The following is a 19,237-nucleotide window of genomic DNA, read 5'->3' on the forward strand; positions in this document are numbered from 1 at the left end:
TTGTGCCGGGCCCCGGCCCGCCCCCGCCCATTGGCCGCCGAGTGCGCTGCAGTGATTTGGCGGCGAGGTGCCATTGGCCGGCGGCGGGGATAAGTTTTTGCTCCGGCCGGGAACTTTTCCCAGGGAGGGAGGAACCCCGCGGAGCCTCCGCTCCCTCCCTGCCGCCGCCCCCCACCCCCCGGCCCCCTCGTTCCCTTCCCCGGCGAAGGCAGCCACCGCTCGCCGGCAAGGATGAAGCTCTGCGGGACTTTCCTCGGTTCGTAGCCGGCGGATGGGGCGGAGGGGGGGGGAGGGCGTGGGTAAGGGTGGGGGGGGGGGGGGGCGTGCTGGGTGCCCCCACTCTCCCTCTGTTTCTGAAGCTCTCGAGCGGCTTAACTCTGCCCAAGCCCCTCCTCGCAAAGGGGCTCGCTGGGCTGGGGGGAAGGCGGTCCCACAAATGCTCTCCTTGTTCTGGGCTGATTTTTGGCTTTTTTTTTTTTTTTTTTTTCCCCTAATGTCATAGCGGAAAGGGTGTTTCAGAGCGCAGGTTTCCCGAGTTTGCGTTTAGCGGGAGAGATCCCGGGCTCGTTCCCCCCCCCCTCCGCCTTGCTCCGGGCGCGGCCCCGCGGGGCTACAGGTGCGCGGGGACGCGCGCGGCCCCGGGGGCGGCTGCTGCTGCTGCTGCTGCGCGCCTCCGCCGGGCTTTGTCCCCGCTGCCGAGGCTCCCAGCTGCTTACAAAGGGCAGGGGGCGAGGGGAGCAAATCCCGTTTTCTGCCACTTCTGGCACAGTTCTGCTAAGTTCGGTTTGGTTTTTGCTCTCGTGCGAGGGTGGCATGCAACCAAAGTCGCTTCGCGCCCGGTGAGCCGGGGGGGGGGTTTCGGTGCCTGCGTTAACCGAGGTACAAAGGGAAAGTACCGGGCTAACGCAAGGTGTCTCTTGCAAAAGCTGCCGGTTGCTTCAATTGTCGCTTTTTAGGGAGAAAAGAGCTCTAGATGGGGGTGAGACAAAGGCATCGCCTCTTCGGGAAGGAACCGCCCAAATCGGGGAGAAGGGGCGCGCCAGAGAGCGAGCAGAGGGTTATTAAAAGTTTTTTTTTGTGCCTGTGCATGTTGTTCCATCTGCCAGGGGCCTGTAGTGGGCAGGTTTCTTCGCAACCCTTCAGCTGTTCCATATACAATATTAATGCTGGCCATTTCTATTCGGCATACAACGGCACTAATTGTAGTCTGAGGCATTAAGGCAGCCAGCCCATCTGCATAGAAGCTTTCAGAAAGAAACAAGGAAAAAATCTTTCACCCCCAGCTGGTAACCGGAGAAGCTGGTGCCAATTACAAATGCATAAAGTTTGAGATCTAAATTACTTCGGAACAGTCTCAGCGAAGCAAGAGAACTGCAGCACGGCGTTTTTTATGTCTGTATTTACACAAGCAATTGCAGTTTTATTTTAAATAACCTGAAACTTGAAATGCTTGATCAGAAAAGATGAGCATAGGAAGACGTTAAAATAAATAAATAAGAACGCTGCATGGGGACAGAAGTGAAGGGAATCCACTTAAAAAAACCAAACCCTTCCGGCATTCATTTCTGTAGGCGACGTGAAGTCAGTATCCTCAGCGTACCCGTCTCAAACAATGCTCCAAAGGCGAAAATATTTGAATATTTTTATTTTATACCTTTCGGCTGCACGGCTCCCTTCGGGGATGCGGCAGCTCTTTCAGACCCGGGAGCGCACGATAATTACCTGCTGCCTGAAATCGTCTGTGAAGTGACTGTAGAGCTTAAAAATAATAATAAAAAAATAAATAAAAAGTGCAAAAATGCCTTAAAAGCCGGACGGGGGCGGCCGGAGCTGTCCGCTGCCGTGGTGCTGAGCCGCTGCTGGCACGGCTCGGCACTGCTCGGCCCGGGCTGCTGCCCCCGGAGCCTGGGGGGTGCGGAGGGATGTGCGGGGGGGTCTGGGGAGTCCAGCTGCTTGCTGGAGCTCTTGGTGGTCACTGGAAGTTGGGGGTAAGGGGCCGGTTGGTTGCACCGTTTTGGGGAGGTTTTGAGAGAAGGGGACGGTGAAGTTGGCGAGTTGGGGAACAAAGGGGAGCCGAACAGCCTCCGGTAACCCCGAGCTTAGCAAACGGTGTCAAAGCCGCGAGCTCGACCTGCCTCAGGGCTCCCTGGGCGCACCGCCTGCTAATAAATGCAAGAGCAGCGATAATAAAACACCTCCGTGCCGATACTCGGAGGCACAGGTACGTTTTGCACATCGTGCGCATTTCTACACGAGCGGCGGTGCACGCACGGATTTATGCGGGAGCACAAGGGAAAGCACCTCCCTCCTGCCTCCCGTCCTGGCTATCGTGCTTTTGTTTCTCAAGTTTTAGCGTTGCGTGTCTAAATGAAATAGGGCCGGGGAGCACCAGGCAGCGCTGTGGGGAGAGGCGCTGAGCCCTCCCGGCCCTGCCTTTGATCCTATCGCGGGCGCAGAACAATGGGGCTGCGGTGTAGCACCAGGCCTGCTGCCTGCAGATAAGAGTTTAATAGAATTTCTGAATGCCAAAGGTTTAGGATGTAAAATATCCCCGTCTCCGTGGTGTGTCCAAAGGAGATAGAAAACGGCTTTTCAGGAGCACTCTCTGCTGAATACCTCCTTTATGCTCGCGGGTTAGGAGCACACCAGGCTTGCGAGCCGTGGAAATGAGCATCGCAAGAATTTCCAAGACTACCTCAACAGTTTAAAATTAGTGGTTTTTTATTTATTTTTATTTTTTTATGTATTTTTTTGTCACCCTCTTCTCAACAAAACGCCCTAAATGGTGAATTTTCTCAGTGTCCCCCTGCCATGGCCCCGTAACAGTCCGTGGGCAGGACGGGGCTGCATCCTGCACTCCTTCCAGCCCACGGTGCCTGGAAGGGTCCCGGCGGGGCTGCCTGGGCTGAGCCCCCGAGCAGTGCCCAGGGCTTTTCCCAGGGTTTTTCCCCTCCTGTTCCCCCAGGAGCTGCTCAGGTGCGGGGCTGGGGCTTCCAGGGGAGAGGACAGGACCCCGGCAGGACCCGGCTTTCCCTGCCTCAGCTCCTGGGGCTCCCTCCCGCATCTTTTCGGAAATCTTCAGTACGATGACAGCGAAGTCTAAATCAGTGCTGGGGGAGGCGTGAGGGTGTAGGGAAAAGAGCCGGGTAGGAAGGCGAGCCCCAGCTCCCCCTGCCCCCGTTTCCAAAAAGTTGCCAGCAAAGTGTTAATGCGCCCCTCTGCCGGGGGGGGGCTCCTGCGGGGGCCTCCGCAAGGAAAAGTGCGGCTCTGCCCGGGAGGAAAGCAGGCGGCCGGGCAGAACACGGGGCTTTGCTCACTTAAAACACCCCCCGAACTCTTTCAGCCACCGTTTTCTTTTAGGACTTATCCTCGCGGTCTTCTCCTCCCCGTCCCAAAGTCCTGAACGAGTCGGGATCCGTCCCTCGTGGGGTGAGGCGACGTCTGCCGGGAACACCTTGTGCCATTTATTTTCTTTAAGGGGAGGAAAAAAAATATATATATATATTTATACACCTTTTAAGCGCTCGCTTTTGAATATGTATATCAGCTAATATGCAATACTTCCAGGTTCATGGAGGCGATAAATTTCCCAGTCTGTTCTTTATGGTGATAGGTCATCTTCCTAACCACCAATAAATATTGTAAAGTACTTTCGCTGGAGCTGTGCTAACCCAGGGCATCTGTCACTCGCTGCTTGCTGCTATTAGGAATTATTGGGCTGTACCACGCGGAGGGATGCGCAGGGGGGACGGCGCGGTGCTCGTCGCGCTCGCCGTCCTTTTGTGTTGCTGCCATCAAAGGAGCCCCGAGCCTCGTGCATATTAATTATGAATCAGCTCGGGCAAAAATCCCTCACCTTCTGCTGGCTCTCGGCGAGGGGGAGCGGGAGCGAGAGGGGCCGGCGGGGCTGGGAGAGCCCCAACTCTCCGTGCGCTCAAGTCAGCAGCTCCATCTCTCTCTCTCTCTCTCTCTTTTTGATGCTATACTGTAAATTTATTTCACCTCGGAGAGTAAACAGATATATTGCAACCCCAAGGTTTCATGGGTAGTGTATTTACAAAGGGAAGGCGCAGCAAGCCCCCTCTGTGCCATTTCCATTAATGAGAGCGGTCATTAAGTAAATGAGACATTGCCTTTAGCAGGCTTAAGAGTTCACACACTAAGGAGTATCAGATATTTAATTGAAACCAACAACCCGTCTTACACGCGTGTTACTGGTGTAGGGAAGTGGGCTGCCCTCCAAGAACTCTCCCCCCACAACCTCCCCCATGCAAATTTCATGATTGGTTTCCGTGATGTCATTTTGCAAAGGGGCAGACAATAGCTGTGGGGAAAGGTAAGTCAATATTATGTTCTTTCGCTGACAAAGGCAGATAATGCTGGCTTTTTTCTTTTTTTTTTTTTTTCCTTTTCCTCTTTTTTTTTTTCCTCCCTTGGATTGAGACAGAGGGGAAAGGCTTTCGGAGCACACAGTTGATGTAAACAGACGCAGGCGTTTCGCTTTTAGAGCACGAAGGCTGGGTTGTTGTTTTGAAAATTGCACTGGAGAACCGAGGGGATTTTTATGATGATCATCATGCTCCTAGGTCCATCTTTGCTCGCTCGCTCTCTCGCTGGCTGCGAGACGCTAGTGGACATATTCTGCTTCTGACTGAAAAGAGCTTGAATAAGACGAGGAAGGAGGAGATTTAAAATATATATATATATATAAACACGACATCGCTTTCAGCCGGGAAACTTTCTGAATATTTCTGGAAGAGGATGCTTGCCGGGTTTGCGGACCGGGGGATCGGTGGATGTTTACCCGGAGGGCAGCGAGCGCGGTGTTAGCAGAAGACGCCGGGGGCGCCGGGACGCGGAGCTCTCGGAGGTGCTGATCGCGGTGCGCGGCCGGGCTCGGCTCGTCCCTCTCCGGGCTCCCCCCGAGCCCTCGGTGCCCCGCAGGGCCCCCAGCCCACCTCGGGGACCCCTCGGGGACCCAGCGGGGCTCCGCGTGCGGGGCTTGCGCCTGCACGCCCCAGCCTCTGCCCCGCTTCTTGCCACGAGCGCACTTTTGCGTTTTGTTTCTTTCTTTATTTTTTTCCCCCCCACTCCTTCCCTCTCCCCCAGCGTTGACTCCTTGAGACTTCTCTATTTATAGCAGCGAGGACCAAGGGAAGCGTGCCATGTTTGTGGATTTCTCCCCGCGCGTTGACCGCGGCAGAAAAATCTGCGGGTTCTTATTTTTAGCTAGCTCGGAAGAGGCTTTGCTCGCCTAATCTCTTTATCAATTTCAGCAAAGTTTGGTGGCGGTGGTGTTCTGTGGATGGTTCGGGGGAAGGGGCTCGGAGCCCGGGGAAATGCTGCCGCTGCGATGGACCCCGGCGAGTTAGGCTGAGTTTGGGGCGCAGCTCCCCGGCGGGCAGGACCGACCCCCCCCCTCCAGGGGAGGTGTCCCCAAGAGGGTCCCGACACCCCCCGAGGCTCCCCCGCATGCCAGGGGCAAGTCGTGGGCATTAACCCCCGGTACCAGGAGGCTCGGGGGGATGCCTAATGCCAGCCCCCCCGGAGCCGGGATGCCGGGGCGGGGTGGGGGGCACCTGCCCTTTGCTCCCCAGACCTGGCCGGGCCGACCCTGGCAGAGCACCCGCGACCCCCAAAACGGTGGGGGGCAACCTCAAGCCCCCTCCGCTCCGCCCTCCCCCCCCTCCCCCCCCCCCCCCGCTATTGTTGAACCCCCTCGCTCCGAGCAGCCTCTGCAAACAAGTGCAAAAAGCCCCGGGTAAATCCCTCGCCCTGCCGCTACTTTTAGCTATTTCTCTTTTCTTTCCCTTTCCCCCTTCTCGTCGGCTCATCTGCTGTTATTATCAGCCTTTTCCATATGGCCACTCTAATTAATGGCAGACAAAAGGGGGGGGGGGCGGCTTGCGGGGGGGGGGGGGGGGGGGGAGGAATCTAGGAATTAGAGTTTATAGTTGGGTTGTCTCCGATGCTGTCATAGAAACCAGAAGCAAAGATGCCGCCTTTCCACTTCTTTGTATGATCCTGTTTATTGTTCCCGAGCGGCGCAGGCTGGAGCAGCCGCGTGTTGCAAAGCTCAGCCCCGCGCCTGCTGCTCGGAGCCCCCCCGGGCTCGCCCCGCGCAACTTCTTCCCTCCGGCTCCCCTGCTCCCTGCCCGTCCTCCCTCTCCCCCATCCTTCCCCTCTTTCTGCCACCTCGGGAAGGCCGAGGATCTCCTCCCACCCTTTTATTATTATTATTATTTTTTTTTTTTTAAAGTGGTTTAGCGATCTGTGGCATCCCGACCGCACGGAGGCGAGGAGTAGGAAAACTCCCCAAAAGTTGGATTTGTCCCATTCCCAAAAGCAGGCGGGGACCCCCCCCCTCGCGTCCCGGCGGAATTTGGGGCCGGGGACCCCCGAAGCCGTGGGTCCGGCTCAGTCCCAGGCCGGTGGCACTGCGGGGAGGGGGGCTCCGTGCCCCGGGGGTGGGCAGCAGCTCGGGGCCGGCCGGGGGTCCCGTCCCGGGGGGGTCTGTCCGGGCTGGGCCGTTTGTCCCCCGAGCAGCCCGGAGCCCCCAGCCCTGCTGCAGGGGGGTCCCGCTGCGGGAGGGGGGCTCCAGGCAGCGCTCAGTGTCCCTGCGGAGTGTCACCTCGGTAGCTTAGGGGTGAGGGGGTGGCGGTGACCCCCACCCTCCGGCCAAGCCCTGGGGGTTGGAGGGGGGGGACACCTCTCCCCTTCCCCTCCCCTGTCCCTACTGTTGTGGGGCGGGGGAGGCGACAGCGGTGCCACCACGTTCCCTTTACCACCCTGGGCTCATCCTTGTCCCCAAAGCCTCCCACGGAGCCGGGGAGGGGGGCAAACAGCCCGAGGACCCCACCCCCCCCCACCCCCCCCGGACTTCTGTTTTGTGGAGCTGGGCTGGCAAATCGCCCCGGGCTGGGCTTGGGGGCGCAGGGAGCCCGGGTGGCACCCAGCCGGGGGGAGTCATCAGGCCGCTGAATAACCCAGCCGGGCCGGGACTTCTGCGAGGAACCGGGGTCCGGGAGGGGGGGGGGGGGTCCGGGGGGGGGGGGCGCAGCTCTGGTTCTGCCCCCGGCCCGGGGGGGGGGGCGGCGCCGGGAGCGGGCCGGCCCCGGTTCCTGGCAGTCAGATGATGGGGAGGGCAGGGCTGACTTTGCAAGACGTAGGGCGGCGTCAGAGCAGCTGCCATTTTAGCAGACGTTGTTAAACTGCCCCCCCCCCCCCCCCGCACACCCCCAGAACTTGGCTTTAGGGTGCCGCATCAAATCGGGCCCCTTGCCGGGGATGGGGCGTGCTCCTCTTCGGGTGCACAACGACCACGAAGTCATCGATGCACCCTGAGCAAGCTGAATAACGCAGCTTTAGGGGCTCAGGAGTATCAGTTTGTCTTGCTCCCCCAAACCCCAACTTGCTTCTGCGTTGGGGTTTGGCGGGTGGCAGGTGACTTTTATTCCCTGAGCCCCAGAAATAAATCAGTATGATGCAAAATGGTCCCTAGCTCCCCACCTGGTGAGGTTGTTTTTCTCCTTTTGCATCCTGGGGGGTGCTGGTTTTGCCGGGGGTGCTTGCATCTGCCCCCTTGGAAGTTTGGGGACCCTCTGCCCCCAGAGCTGAGGGACGAGGGGGAAGCAGCAGGCTTACAGTAAAGGCCGGAGCGTGCGGGGGAAATCGCCTCGGCTGGGCTGGGCTTCCCAGAAGATGTGAAATCAGCCCTGGGAAGGGGTGGGGGGAGGCCGGGGGAGGCATCGCCTTACCGCTGGGAAGTCAGATGTGAGAGCTGATGGCAAAGTGGGGGGCAAGACCCGCTCCCCCCTTCGCTTTGTGTCCGTGTGGCAGTCTGTGAATGGCAAGGGCTTATTTTTACAGCTGCGAACTGTACGGCTTAGTTGCTTGAGCTCTTTCCTGAACGACAAAGGACGTCTCCTGTCACTTTGTAGCTGCTGCCCTTTCTCGTGCGTGGGAGCTGAGGGTGGAGGATCCACGCTGCAAACTTACGGAGCTGGGAGTACCCCACCACCTTCACTCACCTTCCCCATCAGCTCCGTGCTGTGCAGATGCTGGTTTACCCCCAGCTGAGCAGGCACGGATGCTGATATCCAGGAGGGCTGAAAAGGTGGCCGCGGACCCCAGGTTTATTTGTCATTTGGGGAAGCAGCCCTACAGCGGCAGTCTGAAGGATGCTAGCCCCGACTAACTCCTGCCCATGCCCTCGGTTCCCAGATACTTCTAGAGTTTTGACAGGGTGGAAGTTGCTGTCAGGAAGCCTCACTCTTTGCACTTTTTTTTCCACCTTTTTTCCTGATTTTTGCTGGTTTCTGCAAATAACTCCTGCAGATCTGTACTGGTGTCCCTGGGCACGTGCTGCAGGGTCCCCTGGTGCACGGTGGCTGGCACCGCTGGCAGCCTTAGGGCTGCGTGAAGCCTCCCACAACCTAAAACACTCTGTGGTGCTGCTGAGGCCGCTTACCTCTGCGAAATAAACTCGATCCAGCAGCTAGTCCTTAGGAGACGGTGGTGTGAATAAAGAAGCGTGGCAATAAGCATGTGCTGTGAAGTTCTGGGGGTAGGTGAGATGCCCCAAACCACCTTGCTTCTAGTGAAATGAATTTACACGAGACTCCTGATTTGGGAACCGGGTCATGAGTAATACCGAAGAGCAGGGCTGTGGCATCCCTCCGGCTTCAAACAGAGGTGGGAGGAAACCTGTCACCCCCTCCGTCCCCCCGGTTCTTTTAGCCAAGGAGAGAAGAGCTTTGTGCGTGTGTACGCTTGGAGGAAACAAGCTTCCCTTCTCGGTAGGCTGCTCTGATAATTTCTGAAAGTGCAAGGTTTGCTCTTGCAGAGCTCGCGAGCTGCTCGCTGGGAGCTGCTGCGCGGTGGCTTGGCCCTTGGGGACAGGACTGGGACACTAAATATGAAGGGCAGTTTCTGGGGGTGTCCTCCCCATGCAGGTCTGCTGGGCTTTCCCTGCCTGAGAGCAGCAGCGCCCGGTGTCCCGCAGGAGGGGATCCCTGAGCTGCTCTGACAGGGTCCTGTGCTGGAGGGGGGCTGCTCCTGCCCCACCACCAGCTGGGGGGACACACACCTTGATGGCATGAACACGTGCTAAATATTCATGTGCAAAGACTGGAAGCATCAAAAATCACCCAAACAGGGTCATTCTTTGGAAATCTGAAACACTCTGTGGATTTTTTTGTGGATGCTTATGGATGGCACAAGCTGGAGTTGCAAGGAAAAATGACTGAATACACAACACAAGCCTAGCGTGGAGGTTACTCCTCCCTGCAGTGCTTCTGTGAGGTCTTGCTGTGGTTTTGCAGTGGGGATGTTGAGGCAGGGGAGGATTCGGGGCCAGGAAGGCCCAGGCCAACTGCCTGGGATCTGAGAGTGAAATCTGGGATCCTCTAAGCCGGGCATCCTGCAGTTTATCCCTTATGGGTCTGTGTTTCAGATATCAAATTTAGACATGCCCCTGTCCATGCTACAGGCATGTGGTGAGGTCAGGAAATTGGGCAGACCCCTGGTGCACACAGCTCCGTCAAGGCCATGGGGGAGAGGAGAGGCTGGGAACGTGACGGGGCTCAGCCCCCTGCCAGCCCCTCGGTTGGGCTGCCCGGTGTGTTTTATAGCAGCGAGGAAATGCAGGTAGCTGTGAAAGAGTCTGGAAGCTGGTCTGGTGCAAAAAGATGTCAGGAAAGGACGCAGGGAATTTCCAGCACAATTTTGTTGAGGAAAGGGTGGCAGGGATCGCTTCTTCTGACCGGCCGTAATGCAGTGACACGCTCTGCAGTATCCGCTTTTCATTTTGGCTTAGTTTAAAAAAAAAAATAAAATACAATTTTCACCTGATCTAAAATACTTTTGATCTGTCTTTCATTGAACTTTTTGCTTCAGAAAGAATAGATTAATAAACACTTTCAAATGGAAAAAACATAGTTTGGAAAGGTCCCCCTTTCATCTTTAACGCAGAGCTTTAATGCTAACCTGGGTGCGGGCTGTCTGCCCCTCAGTTCCTTTTGTCTCGCTTTTTTATCTCAACAACAATAAACTTGCTTTTATTGTGATCATGCTGGCCTTTACTGGTCACTTTTTTATTCTTTTTATTCTTCCCTTTTTTTATTTTGAAGTCAGCACATTAAAAAAATTGCAGTGTTATTTTAATCAGACCAAATGAAAGAGCAAATCAGAGCGAGAACTTTAATCTGCCCCAAGCAAAACTGCCTTGTACATCTGTCATGTTGGGATTAGTGGAACTCTTTAAAGAAGCTGAAGACTTTTTAAACGAAGTATTAAACATTTGTGACCTCATTTCCATTCTTACAATATTCTCGTTAATAAGAGTGCAGGCTGAAAGACATCTGTTGGGTCCTATTTGTTTTAAGAATATTAAAGAATAATAAGAATATTTGGGGGGGATGGGGGATCTAAATGCTGTTTTTAGAGCCAAATGTCTAAGCCGCATCCTTGCAGAGTGGTTCTGTGCCCAACTTGGGGCAGGGTGGAGGGAAAAGCAGCTCCTGGTGAAGGCTGCCAGGTCGGACACGGTGTTGCTGGCTTTGCCTGGTGGTTCGGCACGCTGGTGTTTGGGGCAGCTCTTCCTGAGGGCTGCCAGCTTTGCCTGGCTGATGGATATGTGCCTGGTGCTCCGGCATCCCCCTGCTGCGTTTGTGGGGTGGGCAGGACGGACCCTGGCGAAGCCCTGCAGCAGCAGCCAGCTCCCCGCGCCTCGCCTTGTGGGGTTGGATTGTGGGGTGGTGTCAGCACGGGGCCGGGCTGGCCCGTAAATAGGTTTGCACATCCCTCATGAAACACTGCAGTGGTGGATAAGGGACGATTCCACAGCCCCAGGATAAATTCCAGCTGGGAATGCAAAACCCACGGAGCTGCAGCCTTACGAGTTGCACTCAAATACCACTTGTGTGCAGCACCTGCCCGCGTCCACTGCTGCCTTTGACCTGCCAGGAAACTGAGTAGGAAGGGAGCGAAAATGTCCTCCTTGGGTGTTCTGCTTGTGTTCTGTTTGATGCTAATGCGGTTAAAGTAAATGGACCCCTAAAGGAGGGGAAAAAAAGCCAGGCATGTGTTCGGTAAACTACTTGCTGAAAGAATCCTTCGCTATTAACGCGGGTATATGGTTTAAGAGGAGGTTGCTGTCGACTGCAATCTTTGCATCTTGTTTATGCTTGCTGGGTAAAATATTAACTAAAGCATCTGAACATAAAGTTCTGGTGTGAAAGAATATCAGCAGGGGAGAGCCATATGGTGCCAGCATGCTAACAAAATACCAAACGTTGGAGATTCCTTTTTGCAGAAGACTGAAAACTCTCGTTCCCATCCATAATACATGAGTTCACGCCTTTGATTACTCTAAACATTAGTCCAAGTGGTACGGGAGTCTCTTTGGAGCTAACACAACTTAGGGCACACAGTTCTCTTTCCTCTCTTCCTTCACATAAAAGAAATCGATGTCGAGCTGTTAAGATACAAATACCCAATATGCTGTAAGACAATATGTTTCCGAAACTGCTGCATAAGCTGCCTCTGCTCTAATTAAATATAAACTGCAGCGGGGACTCGGGTTTCTTCTGCTTCGTGCCTTCGCTTGAGACCATTTGGCACGCGTGCGGCTTTCCCTAGGCCAGCATCTGCAAGTCAAGCCTCTTCTGAGGAAGCCTCTTCCTCCTCGGTGGCACACTCAGACCTTTTTGCTCAGCGTGGAGGACGGGACCGAGGGCTGTAATTGTCTCCTTGAGCCGCAACTCACGGGCGTGTTTACCTGAATGCTCTCTGCAAGCGCAGGAGTCAGGTGTATTCAACAGCAATGAATTAAACCCTGCATTAGGAGGATCCCCTGGTGAATATTATTATAAGGTACAAGAGATGGCTCTGGGGGAGCTTTCATGCACACGGTATTTAAAAACTGAGGCAAAGCCTGTAGGTGACACTCTGAACGCTTTCAAATTTATTTTTTTTAAACAATCCCACAAACCTGACAATTTGGTGCTCAGTAATTCTGCCTTGTGCTTGTCCCTGGGATCCCCAAGCATGGCTGGTTGAGTTTGGTGATGAGTACTGAGTTACCTGCATGTAGAAACAGCTACGAGGTGTGGATTAACCCCCCAGCAGCTGGCTGGGGTTAACCCACCTGGCATTGGTGTTTCGGGGCTGAAGCCTTCCCACCCAGGGGAAGGCAGCACAGGGGGTGGAGGACAATGTCTGTTTGGCAGTCAGGTGTTTGGGGTCAAACCTGGCCTTTTTTTTTTTTTAGTCCCCTTTTTCAGTGCTTGTGCCTCTAAAGTTAGCCCTGCTCAAGCAGCAAGGATGAAAAGTTTGTGTCTCTGCAAGGAGCTGTGGCCGTGAGCCCCAGCTGCTCCTGCTGATGCACACATTTCTCCTCTGTAATCCTGAAGCTCTGCGTCTAGCAAGCTCCTGGCAAGTGGAGTTAAAGGTTTGTTTGTTGCCCTCAATATTTTGATGTAATTAGTCAGCGAGCAAGTAGCTGCTTTTGCCCAGAGAAATGCTCTCTGCAAGTACACAAGTGACAGGAGAGGATGAATGGCCTTCTGGAGGGAGCTGCTGGTTCAAAAAAAAAAAAAAAAAGGTGCCTGGGAGCCATGTTGTTGCTTCAGAAGAGAAAAAGACAGTCAAAACAGTTAACTTTGCCTGCAGCATCGCAGCAGAGCACGGGGTTGTCATCTCCTCTCGCACATCCCCTAGAAACTTGTGGCTTCCCTCTGCGGGGGAGAGGCCCCCGGCCGCAGGGAGGGTGCTGCGGTGCCACGGGGGTGCTGGGTGACAGCAGGAGCGAGGGGAGGGCAGGGGGGGCAAGGAGGCTTGCCAGGGTGTGAGCTAAACTCTGGCTGTGTCTGGGGCTTGGGCTGCGGGGCTGTACCCCTGTCCTGCAACGTTTTCCCTATGGTAGGCTCAGCTCTCGGGCTGGGGCTCAGCATCGGGGCCAAGCGGTGCAGCGCAGGGGGCTCAGGCCGTGCCAGAGGCTGGATGCAGGGATGGAAGATGTGCAGAGAGGCACCCAGCCGCTGCCCCAACCTCCTCCCCAGGCGTGCCGTTGTCCCCGCTTCCTATTCACAAGCCAGCCCTGGCTCCCATGGGCAATGCAGAGAGGTGCCACTCGCCTCTATTTAATCCCAATTACACGGGGCCGCAGGAGCGCTAAGAGTGCTGCCAGCAGGGCTGTAAACTCAGCATATTTGATGATTCCCCGCGAGCAAGTGGAGCTCAGCAGGCGACTGTCCAGGCAGGCCGTGGCACGATACCGGCAGAGGGTCCCGGCTCGTGGTGGGCAGCGTGGGGACGGCCCCGGTGCGAGCGCGGCGCTGCCGCTTCCCCAGGGGAGCTGCAGGCACACGATGAGCTCACCTCCGCTCCTGCCTTATTGCTGCTGTCTGTTGGACTCCGCCTGACACACGCTTACGTGTCAAGTTTTCACTTCTTATAAGACAGCGGAGAGGAAAGGCTTAATATCGCAAAGACAAGCTGGCAGCTGGGAAGTAGCCCACTTAGTCATCTAGCCGTGCGTCACAGCGCTGCCAGCATCTTCCCCGGCTCCTCCAGGCAGCCTCTCCTCCGGTGCCTGACCTGCTGCTGCCTGCTGCAGACCCCCCAGTGCAAAAAAGGGGCTGCTCCAGCAAACACCAGCAGTAAGACCAGGTCCTGTGCTGGGGACAGAAGGGCTCTGTCCCTCGGACACCTCTGTGCCTGGCTTGGCCACCAGCAATGAGCCAAATTCAGGCAGCAGCAAATTTTTTTTTTCTTCCAGTTTTGTGTTTTTGCTCAGAACCCCAGGGGCCCAAGGGTAAGGTCTCCAGGCAGATTCAGATTCACGTGGGCTGTGACAAATTCGCTGGGGTATTTCTGGAAGTTTGGAGCCCAGAAGGAACAAGAGTCATTGACAGACAAATCTATAGCTGGCAGATGATGGAGGAAAGATCAGTTCATACCCCAGCAGTTTCTTCAGCTCTTTCCCTACATGCTGGGGAAATCCATGTTTGCTATTCAAAAAAAAAAAAAAAAAAAAGTGCAGATCTAAATGACGCTTCGACCTGTTCCAGGAAGGCTGTCTGGAGCTAGTTTTGACTCGCTTGCTATTTCTTCGTGCAAAGACCCCCATTTGTTACCTTTGATTTAAGCATTTGGCTTCCACCCCCATGCAAAGACAGAGCTCAGGCTCTCTTCTCCCTTGAATATCCAAACTGATGATGGAGCAGCTTGGACGTGAGGTGCTGTGAATACCTGAGCTGTCTCAGTGCACCCAGCTCGATCTGTTTGCCATCCACCCACACTGGGACAACCTCCCCGTGCAGGCACAGCGCTGCTCTGAGAGAGGGGAAGATCTGGCTGCAGCAATCACTGATGCCCCCCTTTAACCATTCAGGGGCAAACCAGGGGGGTCTTGGGGCTGAAACCCCCCCCATCTGGTTTGCTCCTCTCCATCACCTCGTTCTGGCTGTTCCCCACCACCCCTTTCCTCAGCCACCCCTCTCTCTACCCGTCCTCATCCCCAGCCGTCCTAGTGCCACACCTCTTTTCCACGTGCACAAGGTTTTACGACACAGAAAACACTTTTGTGGCTTCACCCCGAGCCATTAGTTCATTTGTTTCAGCGGCAGCTCGACTCCGAGCTGCTTCCTTTCCCCTGACCCAAGACACAGTTATCCAAAATCATCTCTAAAAATCCATCCGTGGTGAATTCTCCTGCTGGTGTTTCGACACATCGGCTCCATGGAAGCTTTCGATTTGGTATGAAAAGTAATTATTACCGGGGTGCAGTTTAGCAGTTATTTTTCACAGCACTGGTAAGGTTAAAAGAAATAATAATAATAATATAAGAAAGACTCAGCCAGAGTAACTGTCTGCAACATGCTATTTGCATTTTTAAGGAAATACTTCTTTGAGACAGCTTGGGTGAAAGGTCGACATTTGCATATAAATGGAAAAGAAAGTGTGTGGTGCTGGAAGTTACATCTATATTATTTTCTCAGCAGTGAGCTGCTGTTTCGGCGATTAAGGGACGCAGTTTGCATTTGGCTTTTATTGAATAGAGAAGGTACCGGGAAAGCCAAATTAGAACAAAATAATGAGGAAAATGCGCAAGAAGAAAGAAGCAGCATCCTGTGCCTTGCTTCTCGGAGATGCACTCTGCGTGCCCGACGTGTTACACGCCTGTTTGCACATGCGTTGGGCACGAGTGCGTGTCTGAGCGGGGCTGCCTCTGTGCACAAAGGGATGCTGGAGCCGAAGCCCAAAGCAGGAGTGGTCCTGTTGTGGAAGAGCAAGGCAGAGGAGGGCCCCTGGCACTCCCAGTTTGGAAAGGATAAGCCAGGGCTTGCTTGGTTTTTGTCCAGGCTCAGGTATGGTCCGAGAGGAATATATGGCTCCTGAGACAGCAGTAGGAAAACTCGCTCTTTGGGCAACCTGTAGAGGTTTTTAGGGCGAGGGCAGGAGGGAGATGCCCATCCTTCAGACCTAGCTCTCATCTTGGTGGGGTCAGCATCTGCTTTTCCAGGCCCTGCTGTTGCCCTGGCCCTTGGAAATCCCAAGGGGGTCCTCTCGTGGAGGACCTCACCACTTTGCTTTTGCTGTTGTGGGTGGCCTTGCTCGCCGTTCTCAGGGTGCCTCGTATTAACAGCGACAAGCCAAGGAGCTGGGGACGGATGGGACATTGAGGAACGTTCACTCTTTCTATTCTTTTTGATCAATATATTTAAGGAACAATGCACAAACAGCGGTGTTACTGTGGGCATGCAGCATTCCTTCTCGTGAAGAGTATACGAGTGATACAAGGGTGGAAGGCAAAAAGCCCCTACACATTCTGCAGCACCGTGCGCTGCACTTCTGCCAGCCAGCAGGAAAAGGAAAATAAAAAAGGCTCCAACAAAAAGCCTTATTAACTGGCCGTGAACACTGGAGCATGAATATTGCTCTTAATGAGGAGAGGCTGTAGCCTCATTTGCTTTCTTTGCATCGGAGGTGTGCTGAGCGCTTCAGCCCCTGCAGCTGAGGGTGAGGCAAAAGGTGGGTCCCGGTGCTCGCTGTGCAGAGCTGCTGGGTCTGGGGGCGGTGAGATGGCAGCAGGAGGGGGGGTGGATGGACAGGAGCCACCTGGGCTTTGTGTGGAGCTGGAGGAGGGATCCCAGGCAGGGTGCTGCCGGGTGACCCCGGCCACTGCAGCAGGCAGAGCTGGAGGGAGGGCGGCAGCACCAGGCACCTCTGAGCCCCACTGGTGCTGAGCTGGTTCATCACACGTGCTGTGCTGCAAGCATCCGTCCAGCAGCGAAAGCACCAGAAAGACTTGATCCTACCAAAATCCCAACCTTTCCTTTACTTTGTGTAAAGGGAAAGGAAAAGGTCAGCGTGCATCACGGATTTTGTAACCCTTGATGCTACAACGTGTGGTTTGGTAGCAGAGCGCGTTAAGCTGATGCTGCCTGTCTGCTGGGGCAGAAGGATCAAAAATTCATGCACCCGGTGAGCTGCTGGGGCTCTGCATGGCTGGGGTGAGCAGTGAGGCATCGCCCGGCCCGGTGTGGCTGAGCAGGAGACCAAGATGTGGGTGAACTGCCCTGGAGACCAGCCCAGGGTGTAGGAGCCGTTCGCGTCCCTCATCAAAGGCGCTAATGTTCGCCTGCTCGCTTTAAATAAGAGTCACAATCAGAAGCATGGGGCTGCTGTGGTTCTGGCACGCAGCAGCCTCCAGGTGCTGGGGAGGACGAGCATCTCTTGGCATTTGCTCCCTGCTCACCAGTTCCCCACTTTCCTGCTGGTGTAGTCGTGGGGCCAGTTCCCTGCAGCTTTATAAGAAGGAACTGTCTGTGGCTCCTACATCTGTCCTTTTGCAGAGATAATAAACTCTTTGGGGTTTGTCCAGGGAAGCTCCCCAGCTCAGAGCATCCAAGCTCAACATCTGCTTGGCAATTGCTGAGCTCCTTTCCCAACCTGCTAAATAAAAGTGTCCTTAGGTCAACTACGGAGCAACACAGAACAACCTGCAGTCTGGCCGGCCCTGCTCCGTCTCCCATCCATACATTCGGTCTAATTGATTATTAAATCATATTTGCTGATAAGTGTGAGATGTAATATCTATTATACAGCTGTTAAACCTCAATTAATATGTTTTAATGATCAGTCATTTACTGTGCAATATACAATTAACATCCGGTATTAAATCTTGAATTAAATGCATGTTTGGGAAGCTAAATTTGGAGCGCTGAACGTAGATGTGCTGCGGTAAACAGTGATCATTGCATTGAGTAGGTAGTATTTCTGTGCTGTGAGAGGGCATGCAACACTTCTCTTAAAGATCCTGAGGAGCACAATTAGTAACTCAAGGGTTTTCTCGAGGCAAATGCAGCTCCGCACCGGACTGTTTGCCCCGAGAGCTATCAAAGGCGCTGCTGAGAACTCCTTGCCTTTATTTTGTGCTGTCGGGTGCAAGCATCGGTGTGCGGGTGTGTAACGGCAGCAAAAGCAGCAGTGTGTGTTCAGCCACCTCCACAGTTATTCCACCCCGTGCCATCGCTGTTCCTCAGCGCAGCTGCAGAGGAACCTGCGGAGGCATTCAAGGACCTAATGACGAAGCAGAAAATTCCCGTATTTCCTTGTAAACCTGGCAAAAGAGCCAACGTCTTTCAGCATGTGGCTGAGTCCGCACGTTTCCCTTCCACAATGGCACGTGCAAGCTACAGCTCGGTGCAGGGGTTTGCTCCCCCTCTGGCTGGCGGGGAAAGGCGCCCGTTGCCTTGTGGAGTTTGGGTGCAGAGAGCGGTGAGCGCGGGCGATGTGCTGCAAAATGCACCCCTGTGAGCCACCAAGAGGTGTGGCGGCACAGAAATGATGCAAAATTTGGCCTTGGGATTATTTTTATTCGTGTGAAAGGCAGGGTCCAAAATACACCCTCGGTGCTGCCGTTGTATTTGTCCTCAGGAGCGAGCCCATGTCATCTAGCGGGATGCTGAGCACCTGGGCTGAAGGACCCAGCGCAGGGTCCCTTGTCAGCACAGCGCTCACCTTTCCCTGAAAAATGTGCCTGAACAAAGATGAAGAAAATTCTCACCCTCTTCCTCTTTCTTTCCTCGCACTTGGGGGAGCAAATGAAGATTGATATGTTTTTCTTCTGGTCTTTCGGTTAAAATATGCGGCGATGCATCTATGAGGAAACGAAGCCTTTCCCCCATCTGTTCTCCGAGAGCCCCGTCTCTCACCCCGTCGCTTTGCCGGAGCAGATGCAAGCCCCGTGCAGGGGCAGCTCTGGAGGCAGGGCCGTGCTGCTCTGCCTGCAAGCGGGGCTGCCCCGCGCCGGAGCTGGCTGCCTCCCAGCAGCCTCCCTCCACGGCTGCCTTGCTTTCTGTTCACCTTCTGCACTCATGAGTTTCATATGGGCTTATTTTTGAGGGAAATATCTGCTGTTCTTTGGAGTTGTTTTTTTTTTTCTTTTCTGGAAAATCGATGCTTTCGCTCCTTGGAAAGTGAAATACTCCAGAGTCTGATCCACCTTCTGACTTGCGTGTGGTCTCCCTCCAGACTTCCCAGATTTTCCTTTTTGGAGTTGATGAGGGTGACCAGAGATTTCAGAGAACTTGCTCTTTCGTGTCACGGTTTTGCACATTTTGCAGTGCTTCGGTTCACAACTGCCCTTCCTCAGTGGCTATCTATCTCTGAAGGAGAGGAGGGGACAAACAGATTCAAGGCTTGGGAAAAACCTATTTCAGAAGAGTATATCGTGATGTTTTGGTGGTAGACTGACATAAATGTCGATGGGGAAACACAACCTTTTTAACGAGTGACCCAGACAGCGGGCACAGAGGATGGGTGCGGTGGAGGAAGGCCGGTTACCTCCTTGGGATGCGAACATCAGGCCGTGACCTCCTGGCCAGGCTGAGCATCCAGGGCTGCTTTTCAAGGGGAAGTGTTTGTACGTCCTCCTCCTGGCTGCGAGCTCTGGCCGTCCCAGCTCAGCGCCGGGAGGGGAGCTCAGAATGGCTGGTTCCCTCAGGGATCCGCTTCCCGTGCACAAAATCTGTCATTTAAGGCAATATCCCGCATCTCTGCTTGGGCGGTCCTGGTTAACAGGAGTGTCCTTCCCATAAGCGTGCTGCGTTTCTGCTGAATCCGGGTCCGGAGGCGAGGGGAAAGGGCACAGCCAGCACGTGCAAGCTGATCCCCTCTGGAGACCGGAGAGATGCATTTAAGCAGCATGGAGCAGAGGAAATCTGATTCG

The 19,237-nt window shown here is 54.6% G+C and overlaps 1 protein-coding gene across 2 annotated transcripts in view; it reads left to right on the top strand.

Moving 5' to 3' along the window:
- The window catches only part of MYT1 (myelin transcription factor 1), a 67,929-nt gene continuing 48,692 nt past the window's right edge, over positions 1-19,237 (top strand). For both annotated transcript variants that reach the window (XM_080557997.1, XM_080557998.1), the window contains exon 1: positions 1-256. In XM_080557997.1, the coding sequence (XP_080414123.1) occupies positions 232-256 (25 nt within the window). In that variant the 5' untranslated portion in view covers positions 1-231. The remainder of the gene's footprint in view (positions 257-19,237) is intronic.

Source organism: Anser brachyrhynchus (assembly GCF_964034855.1).
Source record: "Anser brachyrhynchus genome assembly, chromosome: 16".
NCBI lineage: Eukaryota > Metazoa > Chordata > Aves > Anseriformes > Anatidae > Anser > Anser brachyrhynchus.